At 58.6% G+C, this 17,803-nt stretch overlaps 1 protein-coding gene across 2 annotated transcripts; it reads left to right on the top strand.

Moving 5' to 3' along the window:
- Nucleotides 1–204: 204 nt before the first annotated feature.
- Nucleotides 205–16,112, top strand: RNPEP (arginyl aminopeptidase; the record flags this gene model as incomplete). Of its 2 annotated transcripts, XM_082681027.1 has the most annotated exons (11): nt 205–645; nt 4,448–4,588; nt 4,901–5,049; nt 8,954–9,070; nt 9,588–9,823; nt 11,653–11,766; nt 12,458–12,570; nt 12,657–12,765; nt 13,549–13,773; nt 14,475–14,617; nt 15,560–16,112. In XM_082681027.1, 11 exons carry the CDS (start codon nt 205–207, stop codon nt 15,716–15,718), a joined length of 1,947 nt encoding a protein of 648 aa, XP_082537153.1. In that variant the 3' UTR covers nt 15,719–16,112. The 2 variants fall into 2 exon arrangements, with proteins under 2 accessions (XP_082537153.1, XP_082537154.1); XM_082681028.1 differs by lacking the exon at nt 4,448–4,588 and having other exon boundaries at nt 575–645.
- Between the last annotated feature and the right edge of the window lie 1,691 nt (nt 16,113–17,803).

Genomic DNA, 17,803 nt, shown 5'->3' with positions numbered 1-17,803 from the left:
GTGCACGGGGGCCATGGCGAACGGCGGGGCGTAGTCTGAGCTTTGGGGCGTGGCCATGCTGAGTGCCGGGGCGAGCCCAGCGCTGCCTGTTGGGGCCCACTCGGGTGCGCTGCAGAAGCTCCGGGGACCACGACAAGCGGCGGGGCGGGGCCTGCGCGGCGGGGCGGGGCCTGCGGCGGCCCGGTCCAGCGGCGGCGCGGGGCCATGGCGGGCAGCGGGCGTGGGGCCGGCGGGCGGGTGCTGCACTCAGCTCAGGCCGAGGACGTGGCGTCGGCCTCCAACTTCCGCGCCTTCGAGCTGCTGCACCTGCATTTGGACCTGCGGGCCGAGTTCGGGCCTCCGGGGCCGGGCCCGGGCTGCCGCGGGCTGAGCGGCTCGGCGGTGCTGGACTTGCGCTGCCTGGAGCCCGGCGGCGCCGCGGAGCTGCGGCTGGACTCGCACCCGTGCGTGGAGGTGACGGCGGCGGCTCTGCGGCGGGAGCGGCCGGACGCGGGGCAGCCGGAGCCGGAGCCGGAGCCGGTGCCGGTGTGCACGCGGCCCTTCTCGCATTACGGCCAGGCCCTGTGCGTGCGCTTCCCGCAGCCCTGCATCGCCGGCGAGCGCCTGCGGGTGCAGCTCACCTACCGCGTCGGCGAAGGACCCGGGGTGAGTGCCCCAGCCCCGCGCCGGCCCCTCCTCGTGCAGATGCGCCCCCCTCATCCCCTCCCACCTCCCCTCCCATCCCTCCGCCCCATCCTCATCCAGATGCTCCCCCCACCCTTGCCTCCCACGGCACCGAGGAGGTCACCTCCTCCAGGCTGGGCAGCAGACGGTTCACGAACAGAACTTAGGGTTGTCGCTGCGCTCGGCCTAGGCTGGGCCCTGGTGATGAGCTGCTCCGCTGTCCTCCAGGGCGGCCTGACAGTGCTGGCTGGTTACCCGCTGCTGACTCAGTCCTTTGTTCCAGGTGCCCTCCTAATGCCTCGGGCTGGAACAGCTCGAAACTGGGCAGTTAGTAGTGTTTCCTCCTGCGAAGTCCTGGATTTGATGAACAAAAAAATCTGAGTAAAAGTGAGAACCAGAATTAGGGTGTACCAGGCTTTGTAATAACTTGGCTTTCTCACTGTTGGTTGACTCAAATCTTAACTGGGGGGCGGGGGGCGGCAGATGTTGGCGATCAGAAAGGGGAAGGTCATGTGTCCACATCTGTGAATGTCCGGGCGCGGCTGCCAGTCCTTTCTTGGATGGGGTGTGCTACAGGTCTCAGCTGCTGCCTGCCTACCATGGAAGCTTGCTTATTTGGTTGCACTTCCCCTTTTGCTGTTGCAGCTCGCTCCAAGGGCAGTTGTTTCCATCTTTCACCATTCGGGAAGTAAATGAACCTTATGATAGAACTTGTTTAAAAAATTAAAGTCCAAAGCAATGTAGACTGACCTCTAAGGCAGAGGAGAAACCCGGGGACTTCTAGGGATAACATGCCATCTGGAAATGTGTTTGGTTGCTTTAGTATATTTTGGTTCCTGGTTTGGGGCAGAAATTAAATAGGATGAGTGGAAAAATTAGGCCCTCCTGGGTGTGCCTAACAAAAGTGGCACCCCAAATTAAATATCGGAACTAAATAGCTTTCATTTAAGACGTGGTGGCAGAGATACACGCTTGATGAAGAACTGCCCTTTGCCCTGTGAAGGCTGCACTGGTGGCACTGTGCCTGTTCCTTCCTCTCATTGCCACCGTCCCAGGGAGGGCTCTCACCTTGGACACCGTGGGTCGCAGCATCTCCCTGACTTGGACTCTGTAGTGTGTGTCCTGCCAGCCTCCTTCATTTTCTTCTCTTCATGTCAATAAAACAAAGCCGAGAACCAAAGAAAACTCAAGCAAAGATGGCGAGAAGGAATTGTGGTTGAGGGGATGATAGTCAGTGTTTATTGAGCTAAGCCTGACAATAGCTACATGAGTTGTCTTTATGTAAAGTCCTAGTACGGTGCCTGGTACCTCTCACTGCCAACTCATTACAGTTGTTTTCATTAATAGGATTTATTTTTTAAAAAGCTGTGTAGAGGACTTCCCTGGTGGTCCAGTGGCTAAGACTCCGTGCTGCCAATGCAGGCGGCCCGGGTTCGATCCCTGGTCAGGGAACTAGATCCCACCTGCATGCCGCAACTAAAGATCCCGCATGCCACAACGAAGATCCTGCGTGCCGCAACTAAGACCTGGCGCAGCCTAAATAGATAGATAGGTGTCTAGATTACCAGGAAAACTGAGCAGATAGTACAGAGTCTCCACAAGCCGCTTCCACACACACGCTGTTTACCCTTTACTGGTGTTTTACAAGTGGGATACATTTGTTCCAGTTAATGAGGCAGTGTTGGTACTTTATTATAAACTGGGATCCACAGTTTTTCCAGATTTCCTTAGTTTTTTTAAAAAATAATAACGGATATTTATTGAGCGACGTTCATGTACAAGGTATTATTAGTGTTTTTTAAATTTTTATTTTATATTGGAGTATAGTTGATTTACAATGTTGTGTAAGTTTCAGGTGTACAGCAACCTTAGTTTTTTGGTTTTTTTTAATTTATTTCATTTTATTTTTTTGGCCGCACGGCATGCCACGTGGGAGCATAGGTCCCCAACCAGGGATGGAACCCTTGCCCCCTGCAGTGGACGCACGGAGTTATAACAACTGGACAGCCAGGGAAGTCCACAACCTTAGTTTTTAATGTGTCTTTTTCTGCTCCAGGGTCCCATCCAGAAATCCACTGTGTGTTCCGCTGTCACGTCTCCTTTGGCTCCTCTTGGCTGTGACAGTTTCTCAGACGTTCCTGTTGTGGTGACCGTGATAGCTTGGAGGAGTGTGATACCCTCTATTGGAATTTGTCTGTTGTTTTTCTCATGATTAGACTGGGGTTATGGGGGTTTGTTTGTTTTTCATAGACTATTTTTTAGAACAGTTCCGGTTTTGCAGCAAAACTGAGCAGAAGTTCACAGAGATAAGGTGTCATTTTTGTAACGTCGCATTGAGGGCAACAGTATTGACAGGATTTATGGCTGCTGTGCAAATATACCTCCGGTACATTTATTTGCTGTGCAAGTGTACCTCCGGTCTCCGGGATGAGGCAGAGCTTGTTGGGTTTCTGCACCAGGACGTTCCTCTCTCTCCCCTGCTTCCGTCTGTACTGGACTCTGGAACGAGACTCATCACACACACACACACACACACACACACACACACACACACACACACTCTCTCTCTCTCTCTCTCTCTCTCTCTCTCTCTCTCTCTCTCTCTCAAGCAAAGAAAACCCCAGCATCCCATTGTGTCTCCCTTGTGCCTCTTAAAAATTGGTCTCAGGACTTCCCTGGTGGTCCGGTAGTTACAAATCTGCCTTCCAGTGCAGGGGACGTGGGTTCCATCCCTGGTCGGGGAACTGAGATCCCACATGCCGCGGGGCAACTAAGCCCATGCACCACAACTAGAGGGAAGCCCGCGTGCCGCAACTAAGACCCCACGCAGCCAAATTAATTCATAATTAATTTTAGAAAGAACAAGAGACACCTCAGGGAATGTTCTCGTCCTTGAGTGTCGTTCCCAGGGGGGAGAAAATTGGTCTCAAGTGCCTCTGTGCTCAAAGCCCTTCATCACAGCTGCCGGGTGGGTGCCCACCTCTGCCGGAAGCTGCACTCCCCCGCGCCGTCCTCATGCTGCTGCCCACCTCCTGGAGGGACTCTCCTCCCTTCCTTCCTGCCGTCTAAATCCTGCCCACTTTTGAAGGTCCAGCCAGGGGGTTTTGCTTCCCCTATGAAACCCTCCTGGAGTCACCTGACCCTGTTCTAACCTCTCCGTGGTGTGCGGTGCTGACACACAGCCTCCTCACCCCCCGCGGTGGCATCTGTGTTACAGGTGAACTTCTCTTCGCTGTGGGCAGGATTTGGGTTTGTAAAAATCGTTCCAATGTGCTCTTGATTAAGGGCTGACAGAAGACAAGAATCATAGCCAATGCCTATAATGTAAAACACGTTTATTCTGAAAGGGCAGATTGGAGGGATGGAGAACATGCATTAATCAGACCCCTTGCTGTTAGCTTCTGCTCTTCTGTGTCTTTTATCACAAGTGCAAGAACAGCTTCTTCAGTATTTGTTTTTTGGTGAGAAGTTACTACAGCGGGGGGGACAGAGGAGGGAGGCAGGACCAGGGGGTCGGAGGCCACCCCAGGAATGCTTGAGACGGCCCATGGGACACACTGAGGGGTGGCCCTTGGGTGCTGTCCACCCTGGGAAGTGGACGTCAGACCTCGGCCTGGACTCCAGGGGGATTAAATACACAGGGGGAGAGAGCGTCGCAGTCTGAGCTGGACTGGCGGGCGGAGGATCCCGAGGGTCACCTGAAGCCTCCCCTCCGGCCAGCTCCGCCCGGCCGCGCTGTGCTTGTGTAGGATGTCCGTTCCCAAAGGGTCTTGCCTCGTCTTAGGTTTGCTGGTTGGCTCCGGAGCAGACAGCAGGAAAGAGGAAGCCGTTTGTCTACACGCAGGGCCAGGCTGTCCTGAACCGGTCCTTCTTCCCCTGCTTCGACACTCCCGCGGTGAAGTGCACGTACTCCGCTCTTATTGAGGTGAAGCAGGCTGAGAGCAAATGTACCTGCCCTTGGGACTGAAAAGTTCACTTCTATCAGGTCATGTTTCAGGTGGTAGATTATTAGCTCCATTGGGGGGTACCTCTGAAAAACGCCTCCACCTGCAGAAATTTGATCTGTGCTAAATCCCATCAGTTTGGCACAAGTTCAGTTTGTTGAAGCCTCTGTGCTTCCCAAGGTGGACCCCAGGCCGCTGCCGTCACCACACGGGTTGCTGGCCATGCCGCCCTTCTAGCTGATCAAGGGCAGACTCTGTCCAGGCGAAATCTCCTGAGCCTTCTCTCTTGTCAGGTCCCAGATGGCTTCACAGCTGTGATGAGTGCCAACACCTGGGAGAAGAGAGGGCCAAATAAGTTCTTCTTCCGGATGTGTCAGCCCATCCCGTCCTATCTGATAGCTTTGGCCATCGGAGATCTGGTTTCGGCTGAAGTCGGACCCAGGTAGGAGACCGAGACCCCGCAGGCAAGAGTGAACCGACCTCTGAGCACGGAGGCCTCTGACCAGCGAGCGGACCTCCTGGGGTGGCCCTTGGGGTCACGTCGGAGCCTCCCGAGCCCGGGACCTTTCTGCGGGACAGGGCGCGGCCTGAATGGCCAGAGGATGTGTCCTTTCCTCCCCCTCCCTCCTGCCTTCCTCCCGTGTCTGCGCTGAGACCGCCGGTCCTGCAGTGGCTGCGGTCCTGGGCCACCTTCAGAGGGAGGTGGGAGCTCCAGCAGCAGTTTTAGATGATCTTTATTGGCATCTTTAAGGTCTAAATTATCTTCTTGCTACTATAGTTGCTTTTTTATCTTTGTAGTAAATCTCCCTATTTTCTCTGGCGCTTGAGTCCTGGAAATGTACGGCCTTGATCTCTCTGTCTCCCTCTGGAGAGGCCCGGGGAAGCCGCCTGTCTGTCTGCTCCAGACACAGAGGCCTGGACCTGTGTTGGCAGAGGGGCCTCCGTGAAGTGAGATGGGTTTGGTGGAGACAAATAAGGATTTTGTACGGTTTCCTGAAAAAGAAATTTGACCAGGAGCACAGGTTTTTCCTGGCTGTCATCTTACCCACCAGCGTAGCATAGTCCTGAAAAGTGAGAGGGTCGGTTTGGATGTGAAGCCGTGGCTCTTCCTGGCCCCGTTGCGGTCCTTCTCTCTGCCGGGCCCTCAGCCCCTGGAGGTGCTGGATTGGCTACACGCCTCGGGCTTCACAACTGGGCTCAGCAGTGGCGCCAGGGCCGTGAGATCAGAGGGAGAGATGGGTGGGGCCCCGTTGGCATCTGCTTCCAGCCACGCGCTAGGAGAGCACCAGCCCTGAGAGACGAGCGGTCCCTTCCTGGTGGACAGGGCAGTAGGTGACCTGCGAGCATGGAAAACAGACAAGGGGAGGAACGTCTTTTAGGGTGTTTACTCTTGCTGAGGTTCTGTTAGTAGGAGTAGGAGCTACTAAGGGGAAATGAGAGAACAGTCTATTCTAAATACACTGGATCACGGAGGTTTTCTCAACCCTCTGTACTGAAGTGACGACACAGTACGTTAATCCAGGTGACAGAACCCGTTTTACTGGTGCTGATGACTTACTCCAGTCCCCCGTCAGGTGGACAGTCCTTGCCTCCTGGGTCACGTCGGAGGGTCTTGAGGGAGTCTGCCGCGTAGGAGGATCTTCCATCTAGTCCCTGTTACCTCAGGGGGAAGACCCTGGGCAGGAGAGACTGGCGGACATCCCCAGGGGCCCCTTTATGTACGGTCCCTTCTAACCCTTACAGGCAACACTGAGGGACGTATTGCTGTCTCCAGTTTGCAGTTGAGAAACTGTGGCTTTGGTAAAGAGCCTTGTGCAGTCACGTGGTTGGTAGAACTGGAATTCAGAGGCAAGGGTTTCTGTTGCAGATCCCGTGCTTTTTGCCCCTAGAATCCTGGTGATGAGATTCCAGCTTGACTGAGAGCATCCTGGTTTCTTTGACAGAAATCTGTGTGCTGGCGGAAATGTCGTGGGCGTCCGCGGCCTAGCCCGTTGTCGCTGAGGACAGGGCTGAAGGCCTTTGTTAGTTGTGGTGCCCTGGCTGGGGATGGAGCAGCTCAGAGTAGTGCCTGGGGACTTGGACTCTGTGCTGGGGTCTTATTCTCAGCCCGGTGCCCTTTTTCTCCATGTGGGTTTCTCCTGGGTTGAGGGTGGCCTGAGGGCTTCTCTACCTCCTCTGCCTTCTCCCCACACCACCCCCGCCTCCGACCCCCATTCCCACTCACGGCCGCACCCTGCATCCCAGGCCTGGACTTGGGTATCGCTGTGAACCGGGCGGGATCAGAAACCTCCAGCTGCATGTAGGCCTTCATTCTCTGCCCCTCCTGCTGACCTTCGCCCTCTGGGGGCCTCACTCCTACCACGTCCCATCCCGCTGTGCCTGCACCTCGCCCTGAAGGGCGGTGCTTGCTCCCGGGCGGGCGGCAGCCTCTCCCGGGACTTCTCTCCCGCCTGGGTGGTGACTGGTCATCTCTCGCCCACACCCCAGGCCCTCCGGCGTGTCCTGCTGCCGCCCATCTGCCCCAGGCTCCTGCCATCCCCTTTCCCCACTCAGCACCTTTCTCCACTCAGCGTCTCTCTTTTGAGAGATGGAGAAAATAATGAAGCTGTGCGTGGTACCCGTTCACATTTCTGGTTTCTTGGTGAGAAGCTGGAACGAGAGAAAAGGTGATGCAGGCGTTTGAGAGGTTTCCGTGCGCTCAACCGTCTTTCACGCACCTTTGCATCTCGCGCCCCTTAAACCGTCTCTCCAGTTTTCCTTTCAGACGCCGGCCCCTCCCTCCAAGCACAGGGTCTCGGCTCTGCTTTGTGGAGATGTTTGGTCTGTCGGGTACGATTGTGTCCTGCACGTCCAAGGTCCCTCCGTCTGCTCTCATTCCCACATTCGTCCGTCTGGACCGCGACGACAGGTCCTTTCTTTGTTAAAGCCAGTCTTCACCTGACCCGTTGACTCACCCCCACCCCCGTCCTCTGGGCTTTGCTTCATTGTCTAGTCCCGTCTTCAGACCTGCGGCCCCCACCCACAACTGGCCAACTGGCTCTTTCCTCTCCACCCCTGGAGTCCAGTCCCCTAAACTCGCTGAAGCTCCTGAGGTGAGAGGCCGTTGCTCAGCGTGGAAGGTGCAGGGACTCGAGGATGTGCCCTTGGCCTCCGCTTCCCGATCCCGGGCCCTCCTGGCTGGTCCTCGCTGGGCTCCTCGGGGGTCTGGCTGCCCTGGGCGCAGGTGCCCCAGGTTCGGTCCTCGCCCCCGGCTGTGCCTGGGAAAGCTCACGCCCCCTCGTATTGAGCATGTTTCCTGTGTCCACAGCTCCCTAGACACAGTCTGATGGTGTCGCCCCCTGCGCTCTGCAGGGGCAGCTGTGTCACGTGGCATCTGAAGCCCTTTGTGCCCCGAGCTTGGGGCCTCTCCCACCCCCAACCTACCCCCATCAGACCTTGGACTCTGGTCACCCCAGACCCCGGTGGTTCCTCGCCTGCACGTGCGGCTTCCTTCCCGCTACGAGGCTCCTGCTTTTGCTGCTGGGACCCCCGATGCGGGTCGCCCCGCTCCCCCTCCTGCTAGAACAGTCCCCGAAGTTCTGCCGAAAGGAAGCTCTCTTCGTCCTGGCCTCGCACCCACCCACTTGGCCGTCTGTCCCCCGACTGAGGATGTCCGTGTAGGGAACACTCTGTGGAGCATCGAGGGGCCTTGACACAGCCTTCGGCTGCAGGGCCCCTGAACCTGGGGTCAGCTCGTCCTTGAACCCCGAGAACGGTCTCGGTCCCTCCCATCCCCTTTCAGCCTTGGCTTCCTTCGCACTGGATCTTCTTGATTTTTTTTCCCCCCTTACCTCTGTTTCCTCATCTTTTTACTGTGAAAATTTCATAATTGGAAATTCCTGCAGGACATTGAAGGAATGATGCTTTGAGCACCTGTCTGCCCATCCGTGTTGCTGTACTAGGTTTGCTTTCGTGTGGATCTGTGGGGGTTTTTACTAGACCATTTGAAAGCAAGTAGGTCCGCCTGCCTGTCCGAAGAGTGAAGACAGTTACCACTTTTCTGTTAATGTGAATTGGTTTATCTCTCAAGTGTCTTTCAATTCTAAAGATTCGGTTGTGAGAATCCTTTCTAATCTCTCCGGAGGTACACCAGCATTTCCTACCTGAGCCACCGTATGAACGGTCTTCACACCCATCTCGTCTCCTTACCGCGCACCTTGCAGATGGGGACTGAGGCTGGGCGGGGGGAGAGCCTGTCGCCTGCAGGAGCCCCCCGCCCCCCCCCCCAGTTGGTGCACGTGCTTTCAGGACGGGTCCCGCCGTGGCCTCTGAGCACAGTGCTGCCTTCTCTGCGCCCTTGTCTCCAGGAGCTGGGTGTGGGCCGAGCCCTGCCTCATCGCAGCTGCTAAGGAGGAGTATGACGGGGTCATAGAAGAGTTCTTGGCAACGGGAGAGAAGCTTTTCGGACCCTACGTTTGGGGAAGGTGCGGTATCACGTGGACTCTCATGTCTCTGTTGTTACAGTGAGCCGGCCCTCCCCCCTCCCCGGCCCTGATCCGGGGGGCGTAGGGGAGCGGGGAGGAGATAAGCCAGGCCTCATCCGCTGTGGTCAAGGAGGGGCCTGGGAGGGCAGGCATTGCGGGGACAGAGGCGTGCCCGTGCCAGCAGTTGCCGGGGTGGAGATGGGGATGCGCTGTCGGGGACGTGGCTGACTTGTCTTTCCTGTTGCCGGAAGCAGCTCCGTACCCGTTTTCTCTTTGTCATCTTCAGACTTGAGGTCCCCTAGATAAGAGGCTCCATTAGGTCTGTGTGACCCATGTGGGCCTCTGGGGAGCTGGGTGTGATGGAGTCAAGCGCGTGCCCACTGTGAGGGGCCTGGGAGGGAGGCCCAGTGGGCCGGGGGCGGGGGCAGGGCTGAGGACCGGCTCGCTGTGCCGTGCCGCCACCCCCGTCAGTAGCCCGGATGCAGCTGGGCCCCTCACGGCAGCCTGCCTCTGGCAGGTACGACGTGCTCTTCATGCCCCCGTCCTTCCCATTTGGAGGGATGGAGAACCCCTGCCTGACCTTCGTCACCCCCTGCCTGCTGGCGGGGGACCGCTCCTTGGCCGACGTCATCATCCACGAGATCGCCCACAGCTGGTTTGGGAACCTGGTCACCAACGCCAACTGGGGGGAGTTCTGGCTGAACGAAGGCTTCACCATGTACGCCCAGAGGAGGATTTCCACCGTCCTGTTTGGTGAGCCGCCCCTGAGGACCTGCCTCCAGTCCTGGGCCTGCAAGGCTCCTTCTGGGGAGTGAAGGGAGGAGGGGGTAGTGCAGTGAGCCCGTGACAGCCAGGGAGGGCAACTCGAGACAAAGTTACACGGAAGTAACTGTGCCCACCTCACTGCATGTCGCACATCAGCAGGGGCTGGGGGCAGAGGGAGTCTCGAAAATGACACGGCGGGATGAGCTAGCGGTGGACGCGCCTCCCGCTGGGGCTGAAGCTTCCCTGTGCTTTGCCTGGGGGAGAGCGGCCCGGGCTGGTCGCCCAGGTACCAGGTCGCTTAGTGAGCGAGTCGTCAGATCACTGTCCCCATCACCTTGGCTTGAACACCTGTTTTGTACCAGCTCTGTCACGTACCACCTTCCCGGCGGCTGCGTGGAGATACTGTTATTCCCATTATTACGTGTGAGTCCACTGCGACTCAGAGAGGATAGGAAACGTCCCTCAGCCACTTAGCAGGTGAGGGCAGACCCTCAAATGGAGCCCAGCTGTGCTTTTCAAATACATTCTCGGGAACTCCCTGGCGGGCCAGTGGTTAGGACTCCGCGCTTTCACTGCCGAGGCCATGGGTTCGATCCCTGGTCAGGGAACTAAGATCCCGTAAGCCACGTAGCACAGCCAAAAAATAAAATGTAATACATTATCAACACAATCTCGATGTTGAAAAGCCATGGTGTATCAGGTGCTTTTGTTACGTTTATTATTTCTCTGATCAAAATCTATTTTGGCACCAGTGGAAAAGCACACACAAAAATACTTATTTGTAATCTCACTGTTCAGAGGTAATCGATGGTTATCCTTTCAAACATTTTTCTACGTGTGTGTGTGTGCGTATCATCAGACTGTACATGGTTTTAGAACTGCCTTTTTTTTTAATATAATAAAGTTAAACATTTTCCCGAGTCATTAAATTTTTTCTACAGCTCCAGAGTATGGAGGCTTCATAATTTATTCAGTCAACCTCCAGTTGTTAGGTTGTTTTCAATTTTCAAACGAAATAATATTCTGACAGACATCTTTACATAGGTTCACGTGCGTCTCAGATGATTTCAGTAAAGACAAATTTCTAGAAACATCATTTCAGGACCTGAACATTTTCAAGGCTTTTTGTTTTGTTTGGCATACATTGTCTCCTGCTTCCCAAGTTTACACTTTCATCCAGAGTACGTAAAGCAGTAGTGTACCGGCCGCTCGGACTCCCGCACGCAGCTGTTCGTGTGTACCGTGCGTGCGCCTGAGGGCGCTGAGGCTGGCGGGGGTGGGGGTGGGGTCACTGGCCCAGATCAGAGCATCTCGCGAGTGGCGGCGGTGGCTGGTACACACCCGGGCCCTCCCCAACCCTGTTCCCTCAGTTGTTGTTCTTTCTTTCCCACGGCATGTGGGATCTTCGTTCCCCGACCCGGGATTGAACCCGGGCCCTCCGCAGTGAAAGCGCGCAGTCCTAACCACTGCACCGCCAGGGGATTCCCTCCCTCAGTCGTCTTTAGAGCCAGAAGGAGACTCAGATGCTAGAAAAATCTTGGGTGACAGTTTCTCTTGTCTGACAGAACAGTCAGATGAAGAGATTCTATTTTCGTGGGAGATCAAATTACCGTCTCCACAGATAACAACATGCTGAAGGGAAAGGTCACTCACTGTCAGAGGGGTGGTGTGGGCGGGGCAGGCTGAGGAGTCAGCCGTCCACAGCCCCCGCCGCCCGCCGTGCCTGGGGAGTGCCACCCCCGGGCTTGGGGCCTCCGTCCTCTTTTCGGGGCCTCGTGGGCACCGCGGGGGGTGCCAGCCGCTTTCCTGTCGCGCAGGACCCGCCTACACCTGCTTGGAAGCCGCCACCGGGCGGGCTCTGCTTCGGCAGCACATGGACGTCACGGGCGAGGAGCACCCGCTGAACAAGCTGCGCGTGAAGATCGAGCCAGGTGGGGGCTGCTCTGGCCGCCGCCCAGCCCCCGTCGGGCTGGGCACACCTGGATCCCCCCTCGGGAGGGAGGAGCCCCCAGGCCGCTCCTGAGCGACTCCGAGATGCTCTGTGCGTCTGGGTCCCTGTCACTTACTCGTCCCTTTGCCGCCCCTGGTCCATGGTGAGCTCAGCCCCGCGGCGTTTCTAGAGCGAGGTCGCCCTCCCCTCACCGAGGGCGTGACCCAGCACCAGAAAGCTCGTGACTGCTCTGAGGTCATGGGTTTTTGTTTCCTAAGATTTTTCTTCAGTTCCACGTGTGACTAACTTAAACCTTTCTGTGCAGTTGAAGCGCATGTTCCCCGATGCCTCTGACTCTGACCATGAACTTCCTGTAGTCGGGCAGTCAGTTCTGTTTACTCCAGAACGTGCACAGAACCCACCCCGCTCCGGTCTGGGCAGGCGCAGCGCCTGTGGGTGACCCGTGGGGCTGGGAAGGCGTTGGGTGGAAGGGCCCCCCGAGCACAGCGCCCCGGGCAGGGGGCAGCCGCGATCCCCCGAGCCTGCTTTCTTTGTCCTCCCACTGGGTCCATCTTCAAGTCCCTCGAGAGAGGCCAGGATGGACCCGGAACGTTCGTGGCCTTGCTGTTCCTGGGAAGCTGAATTCCGGTCTCTTCCGTGGCTACTCTTTGAATCCAGAGCTTTCTCTGCAGGTGTCGACCCAGACGATACTTACAACGAGACCCCCTACGAGAAAGGCTTCTGCTTTGTCTCCTATCTGGCCCACCTGGTGGGTGACCAGGACCAGTTTGACGATTTCCTCAAGGTACATCAGCTCTGAGGTGAGGGGAGACGAGCGGGGGCCCCGCTGCCGGGGGCTCTGGGTGACCGACCGTGCCTCCCTCCTCACAGGCCTACGTGGATGAGTTTAAGTTCCAAAGTGTCCTAGCTGATGACTTTCTGGAATTCTTCTTGGACTATTTCCCTGAGCTGAAGAGAAGGAGGGTGGATTCCATCCCGGGTGAGCAGAGGAGCCGGCCCACCGCTTCCAGGTGGTCGTGGAGGGTGGGGTCTGGTCCACGCCTTGGGGGGGGGGGGGGGCTGAGGTGCGCCCCCTGGGGGCAGCGTTTTGGGGCAGGCCCAGGGGCCCAGGCTCTGTCCCACAGGAGGAGCTCGCTCACCCCCTGGCCCCCTTTCCCCACTCTGCTCTTCTGCCCCTCTCTGTCCTCTGGTCTCCCCGTTCCTGGACACACGTAGTCAGACCCTTAGCTCTGCCCAGGCCTGCCCCTGCCCCGAGGGGCTCCCAGGGCAGGAATGGGGCAGTGGCCCTGCCTGGGGAGCGCGTGAGAGGCCTGCTTCCTAATAGAGGGCGAGCACGGCCCGTCGCGGGCCAGGCAGCTCGTTAGATGTGTCCCCACTTCCTGCTCCATGCTGGGCGCCGTCCTGCCAGCTAGTGAGGGGTGGGGCCGGGCAGGACCCCGGGCAGCTGGCTCTGGAGCCCAGGGGCATCAGCACGGCCGTTCTGGTCGTGGGGGCTGGGCCGCGTCTGTGCACGTGGCTCTACGGCTGATTTGCAGCACAGAACACGCTCACGTGGAAAGGGGCGGCCAGGTCCATGAGACGGCGTCTAGGCATCACGCTGGCTGGGGCCCTGTGGAGCGGATGACCGTGCGGGGCAGTGGTGCCGTCGTCGGGGGAGAGCTTAGGATGGACGGAGGCTCGAGGTCTCGGGCGCTGCCTGGGCAGGCGGACCGTGATGCTGCTGGGGAATTCTGACGGAATCTTCTCTACTTCTGCCAAACAGGATTTGAATTTGATCGCTGGCTGAACACCCCGGGCTGGCCCCCCTACCTCCCTGACCTCTCCCCCGGGGACTCCCTCATGAGGCCAGCTGAGGAGCTGGCTCAGCTGTGGGCGGCCGAGGAGCTGGACGTGAAGGCCATTGAGGCCGTGTCCACCTCTGCCTGGAAGACCTACCAGCTGGTTTATTTCCTGGATAAGATCCTCCAGAAATCCCCTCTCCCTCCCGGTGAGAAAAAGTGGGTTGTTTCTTCAAGGTTGGAGGGAGACAGACTTGTGACGCTCGTCCCAGGTGGCTGCGGGGCATGGGAAGGCGGGTGGACAGAAGCCCGGGGCAAGGAGCGCGTCGGCGGAGGGATGCAGGTGCCCGCGCGAGTGCCGGGGGGCGGGAAATCGTAAAGCCTGGTGCTCGTGGAGTCCTCACCTCGTGCAGGTCATTCTTCCAAGCTCCCCTGGCTCTGACGCCATCTGATCCTCGTCGCTGCTCTGTGACCCCAGGGACTGGGGAGCGAACCCGGGGCACAAACAGATCCCACAGCCAGTAGACGTGGGGCTGGGGTCCGGGCCTGCTGGGCCGCAGCTCTTCGGCACACATGCTTTGTTGCTTCTCAGCCAGAAGTAGTATTCACCAAGGGGTGTTAACTCAGACAGAGCAAGCTGACGTGTAGCAGGTTGGCGGTGGGATATCTGAGGCAGGTGCGCAGGCTTTAGTGGGGTGACCACAGGCAGTCTGTATTAAGGGAAGGTTGGAGGAAGAGCCGTGGGAATTACAGCAAAGTCGAGACGAGGCCTGACCCCCTCGGGCCTGAAGAAGCAGGAAGAGGGTGGTCGGCAGCCTCCCTGAAGTTCCTCCGGGTGCCCTCGGACACATGGCCGCCTTAGCTCATGGTGTGCTGGCGAAGTCACTAATGACCCGTTTCTTTTCTCCAGGGAACGTGAAAAAACTTGGAGAGACGTACCCGAAGATCTCGAGTGCCCAGAACGCGGAGCTACGGCTGCGATGGGGCCAGATTGTCCTCAAGAACGACCACCAGGAGGACTTCTGGAAAGTGAGGGACTTCCTGCACAGCCAGGTGGGTGACCGCCACCTGCCTGTGCCCCTTCCGCACATGGCAGGCAGGGCCTCTCGGACTGCCCTCTCGGGAGCAGGGCTGAAGGGCCTGGCGGGGTCCTGTGAGCAGGCTGTGGTGCCGCCCTGGGGGAGAAGCCCCGGCCCGGGAGCTCCTGCAGGTCAGCCGGGGAGGCCTGTGGGGAGAGAGCCAGACGGCACTGACCCGAGGCAGGGACGGTCATGCGACAGCGGGGCTGGTCTCCGGGAGAGGCCGGAGACCAGGAGAGGTGAGTGAAGGTGAGATTGTAGGCTCCTCCTCTGGGGGAAGCCGGTGGCCTGAGAGGGTCCAGAGGCCTGCTGGACCCAGGTCACCGGGAGCGCTGCCCTGCCGGGGAGGGGCCCACGGCCCTCAGGATGAACCATTCCACGAGATTCCAGAGCCGGGCTGTGGACAAGCCACGCGCAGACTCCCTCACCTGTTGGCAGGTACCTGCTGGCAGGTTCTCGAGCCCCTGCAGGCTTCCCAGCCTCTGGGTGTCAGGTGTGGCCGTCTCGCGCTGACGTGAAGGTGCGGGTTTCCTTCTACTCGGCTGCAGGCGGCCCTTCTGGGACCCTGGTTTAGGCTTAGGCTCTGCAGCCTTTGCCGTGAGCTGTTGCCTCGGTGCCTGACCACTTAGAGCTCTGAAAGTTTGGAGTCTCCCGCGTGCCAACCCCCTACTCGGTTTTGTTGAGTGTAGACGTCTCCAGGAGGGTGAATACCGACACCTAGCCGCGTGGAGCTTTGGCTGCCAAGAAGATTCTGGAACACAAGCCCTCGCGTCTAGGAAGCCTCTCATTCCAGCAGTGATACCCGTGTCCCTTTTGGCCCCTGATCATGAGGCTGTCAGATGGGCCCAGGGCAGGGGCTGGGGGCTGCAGACCACCGTGCAGGCTGACGGGCCTCGAGCACGCACGTCTCTTGCAGGGGAAGCAGAAGTACACCCTCCCACTCTACCATGCCATGATGGGGGGCAGTGAGGCCGCCCAGACCCTCGCCAAGGAGACCTTCGCAGCCACGGCCTCCCACCTCCACAGCAACGTGGTCCACTACATCCAGCAGATCGTGGCGCCCCTGGGCAGCTAGAGGCTCCCACTGTGGCCTCTGTGTCTGCAGACTGCCAATTCCAGTTCTCATCAGCTTCCCAAGTTCACGTCCCCGTGGGGTAACCTGTTCTCTGGCCTTGGTGTTTGGGACTCTGGGCTTCTGCTCTGACTGGATGGCTCTGGACCCGTTGTGCAACCGGGAACCTCCATACTCTCTGGGCTGGGTGGGCGGCAGGCTTCGCCCTCCCCGCCTGGGTCTTGGGAAAAGCAGGAAGGATTTTCTTTACTCTCTTTCTTTTCTTTTCTTTCTTTCTTTTTTTTTTTTTTTTGCTGATTCTTGAAGTACTGTGTAAAGGGCTGATTTCTGGTGATTCCTTTTTCAGGTTTAATCATTATTTTAATAAATAAAGTGAAAAGTATCTTGGTGACTGTGAAATCCCTTCTCCCAGGTCCCGCTCTCTGTTCTGAGCAGGTTAGGGGGAGACCCAGAGCAGGACGCTGGCTCCCTGTTCTTAAGGAGCCTGGGCTGGAGGAGGTGGGGTTCCCACAGGAGCATGTGCAAAACAGAGGGCACAGAGGCCGCCTCTTCGAGCAGCATCCCTCCGTGCAGCGTCCCGCCCGTCCCTTCCTCTTTACCGTTGCTGCTAATAAGCGCGCACTGGAGTGCTCTTTCTGCAGCCTCTCGCCATCCGTGGGCCTCGTGGGGCCTTGCCCTCCCCGGTCCTGGGTGATGGCCTCCGTGTGGTCTGTAGTAGAGTCTGTTGAGAACCTGGCACTAAGCTCTGATTTCCACGTGGGGATCTAGGCAGTTAGCGACTTGGGGTGGGGTGTGGGGCGAGGGGAGGTCGCACAGAAGTATTTCAGGATCTTTGTTTTCCTAGATCCAGGGTTTCCCTGGTGGCTGGCTGCCGGGCGGGCGGGCGGGCGGCGCAGACCTCCCAGCACCGTGGGAGCGAGGACGCGGGCGCTGGCTCCTGGCTGCTCCCGGCGCTGTTACAGGCGGGGACAACCGGGGGCCGGCCAGACGCCTCCCGCGCCCTGCTCGGTGCCCAGCCGCTCAGCTCTGCGCCCAGCGGTGTCCTTCCTGGTTCCGTGCAGACCTTGGGGCGCCGAGGGGCCCCGCGGGACCCCTTCCGCAGCCGGAGCCTGAGTCAGCTTCACAGCCAGGCGTCCTGAGCTGTGTCCCCCGCTGTCCCGCCAGGTGGGCCTGCGACAGCGCCTCTCCTGCCCCCTCCACAGCCCTCTCCCAGCCAGGTGCTCTCGGAGGGCTGGCGGGGAGCACGTGAGCCGTCTGGAGCTGGAGCTGGTTCTCCCACATTCCAGGGCGAGGGACAGGGTAGAGGGCGTGCCTCGGGCTGTGGGGGAGGCCCCTGAAGGGCTGGGGAGCTGCTGCCCCAGAGCTCGGCTCCCCGCCGTGGCCCGTGGGAGGGACCCTGGACCTTAATGCCCTCCGCTCTGCGGGGCACCCAGCAGTGTCAGACCCCGGACGAGAGGCAGATTCCTGAGACAAACCTCTTAGTCCTACAGAGGGTTAAAGGAAGGGAGGCTGGGGCGTGGCCTTTCCCTTGAGGCCGGGCCTCCCAGGACCTTGGCATTAACCAAGGAGGAGGGGAAAGAGATGCTCAGATGCTGCATCTTTGATGCATAAAGATCTGAGGGATCAGTAAGTCCAAAGGGCCTTGTCTTCATGGATGGGAAACGGAAGAGGCCCCAGGACCCGTCTGTGCCCCCTCGCCAGCCTGTGCCGTCCCTACGCAGGCCTCTGTGGTCTGCGGGACACGGCCCTTGTGGTTAGGGCTGAGATCGTGGAGGAGACCCGGGTAGGAGGGGTTGCCTTGCCCACGGGGAGGGTGAGGGCCTCTGGAAGGAGCGCCAGTTGGGGGATTTAAACCCCCCAGCCCCACTTAACTAGCTCCGCGTGGCCTGGGCACGTCTTCAACCCTCGAGCTGCCACCTGCTCGTCTAAAATGGGGATCACCACACATCCTGAGGATTCTCACAAGGGTTAGACGGAGCCCTGCTAACGTGGCCTGGCCCCTGATGAGCGCTGAGCCAGCCCAGGTAGCCGGGCCTCTGACGCTAGAGGGCAGCAGGTAGGTGCCGCTGAGCCGTGTGCGTGGCGATC

The sequence above is a fragment of the Grampus griseus genome (assembly GCF_964374135.1).
Source record: "Grampus griseus genome assembly, chromosome: 1".
Lineage (NCBI taxonomy): Eukaryota > Metazoa > Chordata > Mammalia > Artiodactyla > Delphinidae > Grampus > Grampus griseus.
Note: the sequence above shows the minus strand (reverse complement) of the source record. Positions and strands in the feature narration are given on the sequence as shown.